Source organism: Glossina fuscipes, unplaced genomic scaffold (assembly GCF_014805625.2).
Source record: "Glossina fuscipes isolate IAEA_lab_2018 unplaced genomic scaffold, Yale_Gfus_2 2, whole genome shotgun sequence".
Taxonomy (NCBI): Eukaryota; Metazoa; Arthropoda; class Insecta; order Diptera; family Glossinidae; genus Glossina; species Glossina fuscipes.
This window is the reverse complement of record NW_023998416.1, coordinates 878,789-900,101: the sequence shown is the minus strand read 5'-3', so window position 1 is coordinate 900,101 and position 21,313 is coordinate 878,789. Positions and strand designations below refer to the sequence as shown.

Genomic DNA, 21,313 nt, shown 5'->3' with positions numbered 1-21,313 from the left:
CTATACTTACATGAAATGTTCGTTTGTTTAAATATTTTTTTATGAAATATTTGATATTATTTATTGTTGTTTTACTTTGAAAATGTGTTTTGTTTTTGTTTATACAGAGTGTTATATTATTTACAGTGTTAGGAAACTAATAATAATAATCATAATAATAATAATAAATGCAACTCTTCTTTAACTAGAGTTGTATTTTCTTTGTACAGGGTGCTTTAACTGAATACTTGTTTAAAAAGAAAATTTTTAATGCGTTATTTCATGTAAAATTTCTGTACAGAGAATGTTTATCAATTATTTCTAAAAAAATTTCGTAAAAAACTCATCACAATCTTTAGATAAAAAATTTAATATATTTATGAAGTGTTAGTTCAAAAATATTCTCATACTTTACTTTTGCCATTACTTTAGTGAAACATTTATTCATTCTTATGCGAACATCTAAATTCATTTTTATTTCGTCTTTCATTGCCGGGAATGAAAACCCTTTTGTCAAATTGTTAAGACCATTGATTGAAGAAATGGTTAAGTTCTTCTCATCGAAGTATTTCGATACTATACACCACATACGATATAAAGATACATTAAATTTTTGGCGGATTTGTGCAACACCCAAAAGGACTTGAGCTAAAGCCACCTTTTATTAAACCGATTGATCCAGGATTAACTTCTGAATCGGCAGAGCCTATTTATCTATTCGTATATCTCATGCATTGGTGCAATTTTCACGGTGCATGTTCTATGCTCTTTACTGAAATCTTGATGGTCGCGTATTTTACGTTAGAAAGCTAACATTTGGCGCTTATAACAGTTTTTGTCGCACTCTGTATAGAATTCGCAACGCAAAGCCAACTCGGCACAGAGGTAAAACATTTCTGAAAGCAATTTTGTATAGATATGTAAATGATGCCAAGTTTATACTTTACGCCTAAAAACAATTATGCCAATCGTGAATAAAACATATGTATTTGTTTGTTTGTCTAACGTAAGTGAACCCTAGTTACAAGTGCTAATTGAATATGCACTCATTTTTCGCGCGTTCTTTATACGAATTCGTAATTATAATGTATGATTAAGTCATCACTAATTTTGTTTGAAGATTACGGATCAATTTTGAAAATAAACTTAGCCCCATTTAGACTAACTATTAAAAAAGAAAGAAGAGCAGGAAAAAAGTGAAAGAAATGTATGTATGTAATGTTGTAATTGCTTTAATTGATACTTAGCTAAAATTTTCTATTAATACTTAACAAAACTCTGACGATTAGAGCAATGAACGAAGTCGTTTGCAATTATTATAATCGATTAGTATTTAAGAGGCACCTAAAGGCAAACTTTCGTGTTTCCTTTAACGCAACCAACCCAAGAATGCAACGACTACGTATTACATTGGCTACATTAATATGGAAGCTCAGTAGCAAATGGAGCTTTTAAGTTAGGTTTCACCTCCTTGGAGGTTCATGCGCATGTCAGACGTGCTTTTAACGATCAAATAGTTGAGTAGTTGAGTGAAACTATTTCGAATATGAATTAATGTTTTCTTTACGTTTTCCTTGTAATCCGATGAATGGTTTTTTAACATTTAAAAAAAAGAAAGCAATTATTTTTTAAAGAATGTGATGAGTTTTCAAAAATTTTTCGTTTTAATACTAATTAATATTGTAAGGAAAATGAAAAAAAAAATTAAACGGAGACTCGAGAAATAATCGTTTTTTTATCGCTATATAAATACCTACCAACGCAGGTTATGGATAGTGGTTTCATTTATATGATACATACTAAAAATTTTTGTGTAATAGCATTAAAAAAAAAAAAAAACAAATCTAATAAAACCAAGTATCAAATGACAAAAATTGCCTGCCTGGAGGTTTTCCACAATGTTTCGTCACATGTATAAAATGTCGCGTCGTTATGATATGGTTTTGGATACTTGGGTTTTTAGGATGATATCTTCTCACTATACTTGCTTGACGACCTTTGACAATGATTGGTTTTTACTTTTTTTTTTTTCTTTTTTTCTTTACGTTACGGATGACAACTGGTAGCGAAATAATGAACGTTAGATTTTTTTTTTTTCTTTATTTTATATATACAAAAATTTTCTTTAGATTTATGAGCATACACTACTTAAGGGAAAAACTAGTTAATCAAAAATTCTAATTGAAAAAAACGAAAAGAAAAAACAATAAAATTATAATAATTGATTTGATTATAAAAAAAAGGGCTAAGATTATTACGCAATAAAAAAACGAAACGAAAAGGAAAAATAGAAAGCAAACAAAAGAGAAATTAATATTTTATTATTAAATGAATTAATTAAAATCAAAATGCTTTTCTATGCTTCGTTTGGAGTACATTTATCTTTAACACAAAAATAAAAAATTTCTATAAATAATTTTTTTTATTTTATTTTTTTTATTCCAACTATTTGTTGAGCATGAGCACATTGAAAACCATATGCAACTAAAGGTTATCCGTAGAAAAGAAATTAAATGAAAACAACATAGAAAATAACATAACAGTTATGTGTAAGGATATTTTGCGATGTGTCCGAGTACATAAAGAGAAAATCAAAAATAATATTGTTTTTATGAGTTCTAGTGTTTTGAGGATTGAACAAACACAAACATTGATTTCAGTTTTCATTGTTTAGGCTTAGGGAAAAATTTTATATCGAAATAGCAAAACAAAAAAAAAAAAGAAAATGGAACAAAACACATATTTAGAGTATTAACTTCCATTTGAGAGTATAAACTAGTTTTGTTTTCGTTGTCCTTGTGGTTTAGAAGCCAATAGTTGTATGTTTTTAATTAAAGCCCAATTTGGCGCAAAAAAAAAAAAACACATGAGCCCTTTACATATTTTACTCTTTAAGTGAAGTTTAAAGCTCTTATTAGAAATATACAAAGTAAATAGATACTTGATATTGATTTGGTTATGAACGCCCAGAAGTTGGCATTGAAAAGAAGAGTAATAAGTGAGTCCCTATAAAATTTAAGCAATTTTGCGGTAAAGTGAAGATCGATCACTTCATTTGTTTCAGATTTCAATAAGGGCAGAAAGTAGTAGATATTCTTTTAAAAGTCAAGTGGAAAACTGGGCGTGACCAGCTTAAAAAAGGAATCCAAAAAACGCTACATGATCGCATGGCCCACCTTATATACCCTATAGAGATTTGCTTAATAAAGGTCTTCGTCTAACGACCTTTTGAAATATGGTGTTATATGGGAAGGATCCGATCTGAGCAATTTTCAACGTCCACTGTCTCTGGGCCAAAGCATCAAAATGTTTGCAATTTCAAGAAAAGAAAATATGTCGCGCAGACGGGCAGACAAGTTTAATCTGTTCAGAAAGTGATTCTGAATCGATCAGTATAATAAAAGGCGGGGTCTATCGCAAGTTTTTCCAGACGCTCTAGATATCTGTACAAGCTTAATACTGCTGCTAAAACGCTGCTATTGCTAACCCAACAGGGCATGTGTCTCGAAATTTATGTCGGCAGTTCGCAACAGACATACCAACCTACCAAAAAAATGTATATATCGATATCACAGCTCGAATACAGTCTCGTTACTTTTTATCCGCAGTAATATAGCCTTGTACAAGTAGTGCAGGGCATAAAAATGGCACTTAATTCAAAGTTTTGTGAACATGACCCACATCGGCCAGCTCGCGTTTGCCGATTTTTAGCATAATACTTTGCACGTGTTATATATTGACTGCAGGTCCTGGCTATCAAAGATATGTCTCAAATAGATGTCCGAGGTCATTTGAATTTCAATTTTATTATATTTCCAATTCGTTGCTTATTGGTTAGGTGTATTGAAGTTGTTTCGAGCTTGTTTTCACTTGAACACAAAACTAACTTTAACTCAATTTAATATAAAAATGTTTTTAAATATAAGTTAAATTTTAAGCACATACAAACAAATTCCCATTCTGTCAACTCGAGCGCTGACCTTGCACAAGAAACGGAGAAACTAATGTAAAGCAATCTAAGGTACTTGAATACACAATTTTAATCGCGTGAAATCTTCACATTTTCATTATGAGTTAATACGATCGTGATTTCAGTTGAAAACAAGAAATGCCCGGAAAACATTCTCAATGTAAAGGGCTTTTATGTTTGGAATGCTTCTTTCAAGGAACTTTCCAATTAATGATAGACTTTAGAAAATTCCTCGTCTTTTTTTTTTTTTTTTTTTTTTTTTTTTTTTTTTAAATTAAATTGGGAAAATTAAAGTATATAAAATTAAAAGAAAATATATTTATGAAGTTTTCTACTATGATTTGCTTTTTGTTTTGTTTTTTTTTTTAAATAATTTGAAATATTTTGTGTACCTATAAGAGGAACAGCATCCGACGTTGTCGGCATTGACTCAGCAACGAGATTTAGGAAAACTGTTAGGGATAGAAGTATAGTAACGCCTGAAATAAGAAATTTTTGAAGAAATAAAAGAAAACAGAAAAATAAATTAAAAAAAAATGTTTTATAAAATAAAATTGTATTTGAAATCAAAAAAAAAAAAATAAATAAATAAATAAAACCTATCAAAAAAGTTTTCAAAGTTTCTGAACCTGATCCAATAGAATATTTATTAAAATTAATGCAAAAATTATTAATAAAAACAAATTTGAAATTATTTTACCGAAAAGTTGAAGAAAAGTTCAAAATATATAAAAAAAAAATATAATCATTTGAGAAGAAAATAGATCACATTTATATTTTCATTTAAATGTTTACTTAAGAATTTGATTAAATTTTATTTTTTAATGCACTGAAGTTAAACTATACAATTTTTTTTTTTTTACTTAGTTTAGAATGTCTTCTAAAAAGTCAAATTAGTTTTTTTTTAATATCAATATTGCCTTTTATCTCGAGCATTGTAAGATACGTGTTTTTTGCGTTTTCTTAAAAGCTTTGCAAATTAATAGTGGCATCGGTTGGTTTCAAAAGTCAAATGCTCGGTTTCTGATAGAAAAATTGTTTAGTTGTAATCAAAAAATAAATTTTTTGCTTTACTTTTTTGCAATGGAATGTCCATACTACTCTTGGTCATATTTGACCCATATTTGATGTCCAGTTCAAAAGTAATTCTGGACTGTACTTTTTGAACATTAAATCACTTCCATATCTCAGATATTCAAACTTCATATAAACAAAAGAAAAACTAATTTTAATGAGCTTAAGTTTGCAAAGCCGTGGCACTTGCTCAATGGGCACATAACCAATACGCTACGCCCGCCCTCCATCGCTTTCTCTTGCTTTATTTCTTTCTGACCATTACCGTTTCACACATATGGGTTATATCCCTTTGACTTCGCTATTAGGACCACCCGAGGAAACATCCAACGGAGCCCAAGATTTTTTTTGGCGCAATTTTTTTTTTTGTTGTATATGACCAGTCGCACAGGCGATATCCCCTACACGGGCGAACACGATGGTGGTCTGGAAGGAGTATAGTTAGTGGGGCATGGATGTGGATGTTTGTTTTAAATGAGGAAACATCAAGCATGGTGAAAAAGACGACTGCTGGAAGAGTGCCCAAAAGGCGGGTAGTATGATTAATGGCCGTCGGGGGCAACATATCGTGTACGTTCACCTCTTATCCTTAGATCATTAAGCACTCTTTGCAACTACCAGCTTCATAGCCTCAAGCGTTATAAGTAATAAGTATCGATAAGCAGCACTGTAACCTTAATGTATACCCTACATTTTACTTTCTTAAGATTTTCTTAATGCTTCTGAGAGATGTGTTTGATTCGATTTATGTGATTTTCGATACCGACCTTGAGACTTTATTAAGCAAAAACTCATGACCTAACCTAAAATTCGAATTAATAATAATTTAGGTAAAGCTCGAAATTTGTCAATATCAAATAGTATAAAACAGTATTGGTGAGCTTAGAAACTCGAACCGGCGGGAGTGATGAAAACAAGGTGGAAGCTGCCTTGCCCTTCTAAAAGGGTTTGAAGTGACTATTGAGATTTCCATGAACAGGTGCACATTATGGGCAGACAGAAGTATTATTTCTGCTGATCAAGTATATATTCCACGCGTGGTTCTAAGTATTACAAACATTTACCAAATCGTGTGGTGAGTGTAAGAAATAGGAAATATTTCTATCCGCATATCCGCATGAGTAGTCGAGTAGGTAAGAATAGCGACGAGCAAGTCTGTGTTCGCGGGTTCAAATCTCAATGCGGTGGAGTACGTCGGTCGTAGCTAAAGTGAGTGCTCAGTCGGTGAAGACATAACACTTGCCGATTGGGCACATACTCACTAAGCTGTGGCCGCTTTCCCATTTCTTTCCGACCATCACCGTATAATACGAATTGGTGACGTCCCCTAGTTGGTTGGTTGGTCATATAGCAAGAAAAAAAATAAATATATTATATGTTATTCTATACGCTGCGTATGAATGATTATAATTTCCTTTCCCCTTAGTCTTTATTTTCAGAATTTTCAAAAACTAACTTGACTTTTAAAATACATTTTCTTGTTTTTATTTGTAATGCGCTTTATTTAATATTGAAAAGAACACTCAAACCTCAAATTATTTTACATGCATTTATTAATTAATTAATTTATTCATTATCAGTTTATTATTATGCCATTATTTAATAAACAATCCAGCATTTCCTCATTTCGCTACCGCTAAAGTAATTTGAAAAAATATTCTTTCATTTATGCTTTCTTATTGGCTTTTAATTTCATATACCTTAAGAAACATTTTTTTCTCTTCTCTTCTTTTCTTTTTTTTTGCTTTACTTGAGAGCTGTAATAGAATGTTTATATATGTAATTTTCAATACTTAAAACATTGATTCTTATGAATATACGAACATATATATATATTATTATATTATATAGAAGATAGAAATTAATAAAAACACTTATACGTACATACAGACATATGTATACATGGTATATAAGATAGGATATAAAGAAAAGGAAGAAAGAGAATATAATTTTGAAAAGGTAATACATACCTAATGTTAATTTTTCACCCGAATCGGGCGGTAATGTAAATCCTAGTAAAGCCATCGATGATATCAGCACACATGGTACAATTAAATTAAAAAAATAATACAGCGTACGTCTACGGATTTGTATTGTAAATGTTACATCCACATATGGTTCTGGACAGCAGGCATACGTGATGGTATTCTTTTGGCCGGGCATTGCTATTATTTTACGCGAATTTTCATTTTCAAGTTAATTAGTCATCATGTATACAAACAAACAAAAAAAAAAAAAATAAAAATAATAATTAGTGAATGAATATTGATAGATTTAACCTGTATTTAGATTCATCTACACAGCTCCACAAACAGTTATGCAATATCTAAACACGCATATATAAACAAAAAATAATTCTTTGTTCAAAATAAAACAAAACATTTTACATTGTATTCATTGTAGGTGATCGTATTATATACTTAATAAGAAAAAAGGAATGACTTAAATTTCATTGTTCATTCTGCAGCAGAAAATCATTTTTAATTTCGCTGCTCGCAATGCCTTTGTAAAATTGAATTTAAATTAGCAAATTACACGTATATTGCAATTTCAGGGCAATAAATAATTCTTTACAAAAATTGATTGCCTCTCTCTGATATTAATGGCTTAAACAATTAAAATTTATTACACAGATCGTGGAGGGATATATTAAATGTACTATTTCATTTGTAACACTTGTAAGTATCCTTTGATAAAATTCAAGTCAATTATATTAATCGATTTGTTGCTTTATCTATCAAAAACAAAGCTTGCTCGCTTACGAAACAGTCCCATTATACGGAAGATAATTCCGGTAATTTCAACTGGAATCTAGCAAAAAACTAGTAAAACGACTGTAGCCAATGGCAACTCACCATAAAATGCACTGCGCTAACTTTCAGATATGCAGGCAGACAAACGAACGGATGGATAAGTTTAGATCGCTGCAAGGTGGGTTTAGAGTCTAGCTCAAGTCAAGTTAAAAAAAAAGAAACTAGATAGACGGACGAACAGATAAGCTTAGATCGATTCAAGGTGCGTCTAGAGTGTAGCTCAAGCCATTCTGGCCGTAACCTATTGGTTAAAAAAAGAAAACAATGCAGGCGGACGGACAGACAAGCTTAGATCGATTGAAGGTGCGTCTAGGGTATAGCTTAAGTTTTTCTGGTCGTGACCTGTAGGTTAAAAAAAAGAAAACAACAGACAAGTAGACGGACGGACAGACAAGCTTAAATCGATTCAAGGTGAGTTTAGGATCTGTCTTTACTATATGCCCACTAGTTTGCTTGTTTACTCACAAAAAAGAAAGGAAAAGGGAAGCTGCAAATAAGGAAGAATTAAGCACAACGATAAGAAGAAACGATTCACTTGGCATGCCTATCGCTCAGATAGGCAGGCGGAAGCTCATTTTACTTCAACGATTAATTATTATTATTTTTATTTTTTACTTTCTCCTTATTTTCCTTATTTGTTTTAATTAACAAATTGATCATTTAATGATCTGAATGGAATGGAAATGCCAGTGATTTCAAATGGAATATTTTCACCAAGTCAATGAAATCGCTCTCATTGTTAAGTAAAATTATTTTTAATTGAATTAAGTAAAATAAACTTTAATTATTATATCTTGAAAGGATTGTAAGTGAAAGTAAGTAAGAAACTCTTACACACATTCTCTTTTCAATTGAGAACAGCGATCTCCACCATGACGAAATTCAAAGAAAACTTATGCCCGATAGTTATTGGTCTAAATTTTAACAATTTATATTAAAAATCCAATTCGTTGCTACTTAACAAGATATGGATATAAATATTTCATTCTCTGCTTAAAATTCAATCAATATAGTTAACGGATTGTCGGATATGAAGAAGATATTCGATTCCCTCCATATATATGTATATATCTTTTTTTCCGGTATTCTCCCATCAATTCTCTGTACAAAGGCATTTTAATGTAAATAAATACATAAAAAACATTTTTAATATATTTATATATTATAACATAAATATAAAGAAATAACTTGCAAGCTGCTTAAGAAGTATACATAAAGAAAAATATGCTACGGAAAGGCATGACAATATTTTTTGTTAACATCGAATATTATGAAAATTAAATAAAAATTTTTATTCTCATTTCTCTGGCATGTCATAAGTGATGTGCACAAAAGAAATAGTTTCAAAAAAAAAAAAAAAACAAATTTTTATTTTTATTGTTTTATTGCATTTAATATGCTAACGAATATTATATGTATATAATATGTTAGGTCTGTATCAATGACATTTAAATTTTGAAAAAGAACATAGAGAAAGCAAAATTGGATTTAATTTCTGATGAAAAGATGCAAACATTCGTTGAGTAATAGCAAAGTAGTTTATGGTTATCACAAACAAGGTATTGGGGTGGTGCATAATTATTAGGCGTGTTTTCGCGTGCTACATTCTAATAAAAATTCTTTTGGCGGGGGCAGAGTTAGCGAAAGTTTCAAATTTGGCGCTACTAGCTTGGAAGATAAGCCAGGAAGAGGTCGACTATTGGATTTCGACGATCGGGCACTTTTGATAGTCGTGAAAGGGGGCGAAAGCTTTTCAACTTGAATGCTGGCCGACAGCTTGGATGTAGACCAGTCAAGTATCGTTCGTCAAAAGCTTAGAAGGGTATTGAAGTTGACGGTGACTAAGCTCCGCATTTAAAAATGTTATTATTGCATTTCCATGATACCTTTTTCATGATAAGTAGCTTTAAGGGCGTCTGAAATTATTCACAAATCTATTATAATTTTCGATTCTCTTTGAAAGATTATTACAAAAGAGGAAATCTTATTATGATTAATAAATTTCTAGCGAACCATCAGGTGAACAGTTGTTGACGACATCGGCGTATGTTTGCTTTCATAAAACTCTTTTAGAAAAAGGCAAGTATTTATCTAATCGTATATGATAATAAGTTGAAATTAAAGCTTCAACTATAATAACACAAAAAACGTCAAATTCGTCCCTTACTTTTTTGCAATCGGATATTGTTACTTAATTAGTTACTTAGATAAGTTAGTAGTATCCGAGCATCCGTAATTCTTCAAGATTTTTAAGGCAATTAACAAGGAACACTTTAATGTAGTTGTAGGATGAACAGATCGATTTATCGTAGCCCAGAACTTGCCAGTGCGCACAACTTTTACTCAATGGATAAGAAATGAACATTTTTGCTTCATCACGCTGGCCAATAATTTCAGGGCTAATTCGAATGATACGATAAGCACTTTAAATAGTTTGCGGGAATATAACCCACAATCGGTAATGAACCCATATTATTGAAAATTAACTTCAACCTCTATTGTAAAAGTTTCTTGACAAGAGAAGCTCTAGATAACGAGATTTTAGATTTCATTTCTATAATTAATCTTCTAAAATTGATGGGCTATGACGTTACACTGAAAATGAACAGAGTATATTTGTGAGAGTGTTATACAACTCATGACATGCCTTCGATAATATCTTTACTTAAAGCATAAGAAAAGAAGACATAGAAAAGAACTAATATTTCTTATTACTAGAAGATATTTTTTTTTACTCTTTCCATAACTGTATCAAAATTAGAGAAAATAAAATAAATGATATGTTAAAGCGATTACAGAAAATAGTGAAGCATAAGCAATAAATGAGAAGACATATGCAAATTTGATTAGAAAATTTATATACGTTAATGTTAACGAAACGATTATTTGTTATTAAAAGATCTTTTTGAAAAAATTGATATCAAATTAAATTTGCATATGTTCAGTTGCTGAGTGTATAACGTCAGTCATACATATATATATATATATATATATATAGATAGAAAACAGTAAAAAAGAGACAGGTGTACTATAGACACAGATAGAGAGAATTAGGAAGTAAGATAGAGAATTTATGAGTTTACTAACCAAGTAAATACCACTCGCCGTTTGTGATAAAATCGGAAAGATCCCCTCCATCTTCGGAATTCAAAACCAAATCCAACTGTGTTAATAAAATTACAATACAAAAACACATTTTCGTTGCCATCATAGAAATATGTTTTTGATGTAATCGAGGGGGAAATAATATAAATAAATGTGTTAAAAGGAAATTGACTTAAAATTCTTGTTCAAAGTTTAACATTTAATTTGCATGAAAAGAAATTAAAAAGGATTTCGATAAATATTTGATTTTATCGCTTTTTCGCATTCTCAAAGTAATAAATTTCTTTATGTTTCCTTTCGTAATTGTTAATTACTTTTTTCTTTTTTTTTTAATTTCATTAAGAGTTTTTACAAAAATTGAAAAAATTTTATTCTATTTTTATAAAATTTTTTACAAAATTTTATTTGAAGTGGTTTTTCCTTATCCATCGATTTCTTATTGAAATTCTCGCTTTTGCAAACCATGCAAAATAGTTGAAACGAAATTTTTTTTTTCTTTTTTTTTTTTTCGTGCTATTTTCAACTATTTCAATTTGTTTCATTGTTGTTTGTATCAATTTTGGGAATAGAAATACAAAAAAAAATCATTTCACACATGATTCCAATCAGGTTGATTTGTTTCATTGTTTTACTCTTGTATATAACGGATAAAGACATTAAATTCTAGTCGAAAAAAAAAAGAAGAAAGGCAACAGAAAAAACAAAAACATTGGCCCATTGCTCTCACAGCTGGCATTCAAAAAGTAAATATTAATATTTAAAAATAATATTCATTTGTTGTATGACGCTTAGCTAGATAAACCTATGCTCTGTTGTTACTTTGCCCGTTCGGAACTTTAAAGGGATAAAAAACTTGAAATAAGTTATTTTCAAATCTGGTTTTGCAATTCACAAAAACGCAGTGGTTTGTAATCATTTTTCTGCTGAATAATTAAAGTAACATTTAATATTAAACAAAAAAGAAAAAATTAAAGATTTCAAAAATTAATAGAGATTAAATAAATTTAATTTAATTTAATCGATAAGAAAAATAATGCTTTAATAGAAATTGATTGAATATTGCATATGAATGCAACAAGGTTTTTATAACATAATTTACACTGTTTTTATTAATACAAAAAACATTACATATTTTACGGGTAATAAATATTAAGTTAATTGCATTTTCCATGATTATGTCATTATTCTGTTCGGCGATAAGAAATTTCAATGAAAGAAGACGAGTAAGCTAACAAAGAAATAATTATGATATTTATTATCTTAAAAATTGAATTGAACGCAATTCAAAATTAATAAGAAATTATGTTTTGATTAATTATCTCTAGGGATAATTACATTATTGAACACAAATTTCAAAGAATGTCCGTAAAGAAATCATAGCATATATTAAGGCATTGTGTTTTATATCAAGAGTTTTCCTACGAATTTAAAGCATCATCTTTCTTAAGAGAATAATGGGGTTAAAATAAAAACAAACAAAAAAAAAATTTTTTTTTTTTTATATTAATTTTTTTCATCACCGTCTTAAAATTTGGTACAACTTGTTATTGTTGCTCTTTTTTTGCTTGTATGGTGTGGCACACACACATACACACTTTACCTGATTTCCATCGTACGTCCAACTACCGAATTTCATTTCGCAGTGTTGGTCATCGAATGGGAACCACGTGATGTCTATCTTGCATGTGCTTTTGAAGATACCAGGGGGCACGTACAGACAACTGCCGTTATGCTTGACCACAATGTTGGTGTGATACGTGCCATCGAATCCCTCATCCGCGCTAAAGTATATATTTTGATTTTTTTTTTTTGTTTGTATATATAGATTTGTTTTTGTTTTTCAAAATTTGCAAATATTTTTTTTTTTTAATTTTAAATGAATATGAATATGGTTTAAACTAACTTACGAAACGTTTCTAAGATACTTAATCGCAAATATTTGTTCATTACTTCTTAAATTAATCAACTATTGGAAATGTTTATATTTTTTTACATGAATTGCATTACCGCACCATTTTTTTTTTTTTTTTTTTTTTGGTTATCCCTCGTCAAACCTTTAAGGCTTTTGTTTTTGTTCAGTCGCAATTTTTATTTAAATTTATTGAAGGTTATATATGCATGGATGGATGTCCGTGAGTAATATTTATCTATAATAGTTTAGTGCTCGTTTTCCCATTAGTGGCTTAGCGGTCTCTGGCTTCAGCGGCAGCTCGCTGAAAATTCAGTGCGGTTTGCTTATATCTCATTATAGCGCATTAGCGACTAGATTAGATTTATTTGGCGTTTGTTCAGTTTATTTATGAAAAGTGAAGTGTCACAGATTTCAGTTTCGATAAATAATCGGAAACTAATTCACATAAGTGAATTTAGTGGTTTCATGTGGATTACATGTTCTAAATAAAAAGATCAATTTTCTTCGTTGAAATTTTTATGAAAAGGCTTTGGCGGGTTCAAGCGTGGCCAACTTTTAAAATATAATCATATTGCGAAACTTTTTGAAATAATTTTTTACTATATGAAATATAGAGATCAAATGATTGACGGATATATGATGACATGTTTTCCAAATCTATTTCTGGAATTGACATTTCTGATCAACGCGATGTCCATCTCGTACCCGCTCATCCTTTTATTTTGTTACAGACTAAACGATGGACTTTCATAAGATCATTTCGAAACGACGATGAAATCGTCTCGTCGTCAATAATCTCAAAAGATATCTTCAATAGTCAAGAAGCGTACCCAACTGGTTCACATTGTGAAAGATATGTAATTTTTCCTCGTTGACTAGAGAAGTTTTAATCCACAAAATTTAATCTCCCTATCCCAAAAACCATCTATATTAGGAGGATAGATGATAAAGGTTGGTTTTATGAGTAACGATAGATTGAAAGGATATCTACTCGCATTCGGAGAGCTTCAAAGTTAGATGTTTATCTTTTTTACAAAAAGCGGAATGTCTCATTCATTGATTTTGAATGGCCGTGCTGTGATGAGTCATGATTAGCGTAAAGCTATTTTCTCAGCGAAAAAAGGAGACAACTTTTTGCCACTATGGTAGGATTTTGGAAGGCGTAAAATCTTGCAGTAGCGTCTCCATTTAGTATTTGACTATAAGGCTCCGTACAATTTCGAGGAACTTTTTCTATATAAAAGAGTTACTTGGTGAATTCAAAGTAGTAGATATCGTGTTCATAATAAAAAGTATGCAATGAAAATTGATTATCAGAGAAAAACTAATTTTTAATTTTAAGCATTTGTTTAGATTCATAGCAAATTATTAATTAAATTCGAGGCAATACAAATACATATGAGTAGATTTGCAGGTTGAGAATTTAGTTAATTATTTAATAATAATTCGTTTGCAAATATATATATAAAAAATATATAAAATATTTACGAAAAGTTCAAAACTAACAATTTGCAAAACAAAGTGAGAGAAGGAAAAAAATAGGAGAAGAATACGTCAGGAGTGGGGCATTGCTCCTTCGATATAAATGGAAAGTGTATTAACATACCATTGCCAAAATGCAGGAGCTTACCAATCGACCCATTTATAGATTTCACATTACAATAAACTTGATGATACAATTAAGATCTGTTGGTCAACCCCTAAATTATATCTTTCGTTCAGATTATTGCACAAAATTCCAAATGGAAATTGATTGTAGAGTCAGCCCTTAACTATGTTTATATTACGAATGAATTTGGAAAGTTTATGGGAGCTCGACAGGCGACTTTCAAATGAATCTCATATACACTATCAATAAAAGCCGGAAATTTATGATATCGCAGGGTATATCGTTACGGTATGAGATAAGAAATACGTCACTCCAAGTGTCATAAAACTTTACCAGCTTAAACGGTTGAAGACAACGTTTCTTTTCGTGTCTTTTGAAAGCAAGATAAAATGGAAATCTTATCAAAGAGAACTCAATGATATCAATACAAATGTTAACTCATCTATTCTACTGTTAATTGCATGCACGCGGCTTTACCGAATATTTGAGTAGCAATGTAGGAATGTAATCGCGGCATTATGGTTATGTTAACTTTCTTTACATTGTGGAGGCGCATTCTGACAGATCACACCCATTTTTTATCCTTTTATTCCTAATCGATAGGGGAACGATTGAGCCAAATTCAATTTTCTCCCTGCAACGATTCACAAAACTTACCCATCGAAACGATGGCTGTTCGTAAAAATTGATATATTCAAAACGTTCACTCATCTATTGCTAGTGAAAACCTTCACTGGACTGTTATTTCTATATGCACCACGGCGAATAAAAATATTCGTCGATATATTTAAAATTCTGAAACCTGAAATTATGGACAGTAATCGTGTAAGGGGTCATAACAAAATAGAGTTAGCATTTAGTGTACATTTGCTTTAGAGGCTTCTTTGTAAAGAGCCTCTATGTTTTTGCAATGTGTATAAGGCTAAGATTAAAACTATTAATCTACTAATGCTTTGGTTATTCTTTATGAAAGAAAAAAAAGGGGACTAAAAATAAGCTGACAAACTTGGTTTTTCAGGCAGCTGACAATAAACATAACCACATTTTCTTGCTACATTTTTCATTTACGGCAATATGCCGTTGTAAGTAGTTCTTGTCGCTTGTCCTAAATTATTGCAAAAAACTTTTTAAAACTTGCTTTACTTAACGTAATACTTGTGACGTAATCTTTTTTGGGAATATGTGATTTATTAAAACTCTCCAATGTATTGCTTTAAAAGTTCTTTAACAAAAAGTTCGCATTCTCTTCCATAAAATCTCATTTAAGTGGTACACGTTTGCATTCTTTTATTATATTTTATTTTTTTACTTAACTCTTTTTTCATTTTAACCTCTGTGAAAGCATATGTGCCCAACACTTGGCAAAAAACATAAGCAACAGATTTTTATAATGTTAAATGCAAAAAAAAAAAAAACTAAATTGTTTAACTGACAGAATTCAGATGAAAAAAAAAAAAGTAGAGAAAACTTTTCCAAATGCATACACACTTTTTGTATATGTAAAATCCTCATGTACGGGCGATAAACAAAGCATATGTGTATGCATACTTCATGTATGATATAAATGATAGAGAAAGATTAAGTAAACATACATGCCGTTATGATGAGGTTAGTGGTGTACACATTTAGTAGAAATGAGCCATAAGGTATTTGCTGAGGATAAACATTCATGAACATGAAACAAAACTAAGAGATTGTTTAAAGTGTTGTTTGCTAGTTACATGGTTGATACCGGTAGAAACGAATGACCGAACCGCATTAAGGGCATATAATGTTTGCTATGATTTTGGATCACCTTTCAATAAATGCATTAAAGCATAAGAATTCAAAAAAAAAAAAAAAACAAACTTAGGTAAAATCCCCTTTTTCTCTACGTTTAATATCAGTTATACTCCCGTTATAAGAATTTACGTCCAAATTATTATAGTTTTTTACCAAACTTCAGATCAGCAAACTTGGTTTTACTATAGTGTGGTGGACAGAAACTTTGGTTAATTAAACAGCCATACACATAAACTTGTCACCATAGGCACTCTGACGCATAATAACTCTTGTTCTATATTGGTTGTAAGTGCTTTGCTTATGATTAAATTCTCCTATCATACACTTACAGAAAGAGATAAATACCTCCATGCTATAGGTATTGGTTGATGTACAAACAAACCAAAAACCTAATAATAAAAAAAAAAAAGGAAGAAGCTATGAGTTTCTGATATTCACTAAACCTTAAATAAAATATCTGGAAGGAATAATTGTGAAATTCCAAAGTATGTTTCACATATACATGATCATGGGAAACATTTATAGGTAGTTTCAGCTTAATATTCCTTACGACCTAAAGCTTTTGAGTGATTGTGAAAATGTTCGTGCACTAATCAAGCCCTATTCAATATATCTAGCAAGTAACTAAGGAAATTTGTATTTTTTATCTTGTAATTTGTCAACGTAAATGTTCAAAGCCAGAGGAACAGATAAGTTAGGGCAGAAGTTGTTTTTCATTACGGTCCCACAACCTCGGTATAAGTTCTTCATAATTTACGTTCAAAGAGCGAATAAGCAGGTGAATATATAAGTGAGGACAAAAGTCATTCTTTATTTCGTTCCCATAACTTAACTGTACGTGCATCATACTCGATTAAAGTAAGCAAATGCGAGTTATCTTTAATCTAAGTTAAAAGTTTTTTGTGGCATAATGATCGTTGAGCTTATTCGAAGTGAAATAAGGCGACAAAAGTTTGACGCCGTAAGCGGTTCGTGATAGGTGTTGAGGTAAATGACGATTGATCATTTTCTTCTTCTTGCTGTAACCATCGAAGCGAGCAGACGATGCTCGAATACTTCTTGCCAAAATAATTGAAGCAAGCAATCGTTTATACTGGGCTTCTTGTAATAATCGTCGACGATAAGGTGTTCGTCTAATAACGCTGGAATGTTAAGACTAAGACCGACCTGCTACGGGTTATTAAAGGGTTTCGCTTTTGGAAGAATTAACTGCGGTGTAAACATAATGCTAGGAATTAGAAGTAAGAAAATCCGAGAGATCCGTGCGCAGAAAAGCACAGGTGCCGTTAAAATTTGAGTGGCGGCCATTATCTGTATAGTATAATTGCTACAAGTTCAATTTTTTGACCGAATGAATTTACTGAGTTGAATTAGATAACGTAAATCAAATAAAAGGGACGGATGAACGGGGTATTTTTTTTATTTAGTTCTTTTATTGCTGACTTTGGTAAAACTGATAAATTTTCAGAAAAAATAAATACTCTTAAGTAAGAAGAGAAGATAATGGGACAAATTAGGTTAGATAATGCGACAAATTTCATTCTCACTATATCCTTCTTGAAGCTGATCGACAAAAGATTGGTTTTAATAGAAAATTTTTCTACCAACAATAACAAGTGCTTTGCCTAGTATGTGACTTTGTGTGCTTGCTGACCGGATTCTTTGGATAGCGTAAAAAACAAATTAACCCCAGACTACGACTTCTTAAAATTATTTTCATTCTTTTTTTTTGTGTCTGACGAATTGGAAATTAATAGGAATGGTCTGCTCATTCATACTCTTCTATTCAATTACTTATTTCGTTAACTTGAGAACTTGTTTCTTTTAAATCTTTCAGAATAATCAAAATACAGAATATCTAGACCAAACGGGGAAAACTATTGTTGGGTTAAGTATAAAAATTAAAATTTTCATTAAGATTTTCTTACAAAACTCCTTTTCAAATTTTGAAATGCACCAGAAAGCAGTAAACTTTTCGAATTCACTTGAATGAATTCAATGAATGAACGACTGTATCAGGCGAAGTCGTGTATGGTATCTAATGGTCCGCCTTGCTTGACTAAAGCATTCTTATTTGTTTTTATGATCAAATTTATATACTTTGCTGACTTTTTAATTACTTAGAACGGATTTAATTATAAACAATTATGTATAAAAAGAACTTTTAAGAAGCCATGTGAGGTCATCTTTGGAGTTTGAGCATTTCATCTAACGAATGAGTTTCAAGTCTTAATATTATTATTGCAATGCTAGAACGGTTCGATTTTGCAACAAGTAAGAAAATTATATTCGATTACTAACGAATCTTTTACCTCAGTAGAAACAGAGGAAAAGAACTAAATTTTCATATCCTACAATATTGAGTGGGCGCGTCTGATTTTTTCTATTTTCACAATAAAAGTGAAAATTTATTTGATGTATGTGTTGTCGTTTATTAGTAACAAGCAAAGAACACGGAAAGCAGATATATTTACAGTTTTTTATTATATAGGCATGTGGGTGTTGTAGGCGGGTTCTTTGGAAAGTTTGGTTCATTTTCCAATTCTTATGCAAGTTTCTAGGCGATAGTTAAATTTTTTCGAACGGGAGAATTCTTAGGACTAGTAGACAATTACTCCGGCGAGCAAATGAACGCACGGACTTGCTTAGGCGCATGTCAAATATGAAACTGAAATTACGGCACATGGCGTAGCCGCTTTTTCCATTTTTCTAAAGGTTCTACAGCGTCGCCCATACAATGTGCCTTCAAATTTTTGTAAATTTATTTGCTTTAGTTTATGAGCAATGAGCAAAAAATCAGTTTCTTATTGTTTTTGCAAACCAGATATGTCCTCGCTTTACACAGTATTCTTGACGTGTCCCTTGGCCGATTTGCGCCATTTTCAACACTAACCTGCCGCCAAAAATTTCCAATCTTTCAGGCAAATTTTAAATTCAGGCCGGAAGAATGTTTATGACACACTTTACAGTGACCGACAAGCATACAGCATCAAGAATATATATACTTCGAAGCTTCCTTCTAGGCATTGCAAACGTTTTCACAAAATGAATATACCTTACCATCGTGCTTTGGTGATGGGTACAAAACAATTACAAAAAGCTTCCTCACAACTTCAGCAAGTGATGAGTTGCATTTTTACCAGGTTCTAATAGATAGATAGCTTTCGGTATAGATTCGGCACGAGACGTTTGGAATGCACATATTTATATTTAGATTGATTACATTTCGTAGCTGATAGAGAGCAGTTACCTTCATACCAAATTCACATTTTGTGAACAAGACATATGCATATCCATACTTAAAGCGATAGCTATAAGAAGATCTAACTTAAGTCTTCATTAAGCTTCCATTTATGCAAACGAAAGGTATTAAAAGGAAAATAAAAAAAGTATAAAATTAAATTCAATGTAAAACCTATTGGAATAAATATAAAAGAATGATTTGTTAAATATTTTACGCAAAATTTACACTTGTTAACGGTAAAAGAAAGTATTACAAAATATTTATATACAAATTATACGGGAAAATGTAGAAAGAAAAAAATTGAAAAATTTTTAATTTATTTTGGGCCAAGCATTGCAACAAAATCAACAACAACAAAAAACAGATTATAGACAGATATGGAATTCCCTTTAGAGTTTTCCGTAAATTACAACAAAGTGCAGATTTCATTTTTGTAAGCAAGAAATACTAAACAGAGATACACATAGAATTTATAAGTTCCCACCCACATAATTGAACTTTTGCATTACAAGAAAAAAAACAATAATCCAATGCTATGAATTTTTATATACTTTGTAGTACATTTTTGTACACAATTTATGGGGGCATTTACAATAAAATTCTAATTTATTTCTTTTTGTTAGTGACTTGCACTATCTATATTTACATATTAGTTTGGGGAAAAAGAAATCCATTATTTTTATACGAACTTCAGGACTTTATTTAACATGCTTCGGATTGTCCGATTTGGGTCAAATATGCACCTATTTTGTTGTATGATTTGTTGCCATTTTAAAGGTAACTTCAAAATGCCTCTCTCATAGAAGTCCTCGTCTCTATTTGCAAAAAACTCTAGTAGTCGATTTTCACAATCCTTCCTAGATTCCAATTTTTTATCATTAAAGAAATTTTGCAATGCAAGAAAAAGATGATAATCGCTTGGTGCCAAGTCCAGACTGTACGGCGAATGCACTAAAAATTCCCAACCAAGCTCCCGAAGTTTCTGGCGAGTCACTGTAGATGTGTGTGGCCTAGCGTTATCCTGGTGGAACACGACACCTCTCCTGTTGGCTAATTCTGGCCGTTTCTGGTCAATCGCTACCTTCAAACGGTCCAGTTGTTGACAGTAGAGATCAGAATTTAGCGTTTGGCCATATGGAAGCAACTCATAATAAATAATCCCCTTCCAATCCCACCAAATGCATAGCAAAACCTTCCTGGCCGTTTGAGGTGCTTCACCGCTCTTTGACCACGATCGTTTTCGCACAGGGTCATCGTATGTGATCCATTTCTCATCTCCAGTCATCATCCGTTTAAGAAATGGGTCTATCTCATTCCGTTTGGTCAAGGCTTCGCAGATGGAAATTCGATCCATCATGTTTTTTTCTGTTAATTGGTGTGGCAACCAAACATCGGGCTTCTTTTTGAATCCAACTTTGTGTAAATGGTTTAAAACTGTTTTATGGTCGATTTTTAGCTCCTGGGCGATGTTGCGACTGCTAACATGCCGGTCAACTTCGATCATTTCTCCGATTTTATCGACATTTTCGTCGACCGGCCTACTTGTGCGAGGTGCATCTTTAACATCAAAAATTCCTGAACGGAATCTACGAAACCAAAATTGCACATAATTGGCTGTTGCAGTATCGAAACCATAAACACCATTCACAATTTTAACCGCCTGGCTTGCATTTTCGCCTTTGTCAAAGAAAAACTGTAAAATGTACCGAATTTTCTCTTTGTTCACTTCCATTTTTAACACGCTGTAACTCACAACTGAATGCACCAAACAAAAAACAGCAAAAGAATTTTTTTTACTGCGAAATGTCACCTTTCCAACGAGCAT

General features: G+C 31.3%; 1 protein-coding gene and 1 long non-coding RNA gene across 8 annotated transcripts in view; one reads left to right on the top strand and one right to left on the bottom strand.

Moving 5' to 3' along the window:
- The window catches only part of LOC119634189 (neuronal acetylcholine receptor subunit alpha-7), a 293,482-nt gene that overhangs the window by 23,980 nt on the left and 248,189 nt on the right, over positions 1–21,313 (bottom strand). For 5 of the 7 annotated variants that reach the window (XM_038028209.1, XM_038028215.1, XM_038028212.1 and 2 more), the window contains 4 exons: positions 12,542–12,722; positions 10,924–10,999; positions 6,994–7,188; positions 4,342–4,428 (listed from right to left, as the gene is read on the bottom strand). In XM_038028209.1, the coding sequence (XP_037884137.1) occupies positions 4,342–4,428; positions 6,994–7,188; positions 10,924–10,999; positions 12,542–12,722 (539 nt within the window). The remainder of the gene's footprint in view (positions 1–4,341; positions 4,429–6,993; positions 7,189–10,923; positions 11,000–12,541; positions 12,723–21,313) is intronic. The other 2 variants (XM_038028214.1, XM_038028211.1) reach the window with 1 other exon arrangement.
- Positions 1–21,313, top strand: part of LOC119634193 — a 223,050-nt gene that overhangs the window by 45,690 nt on the left and 156,047 nt on the right. The window lies entirely within an intron of this gene.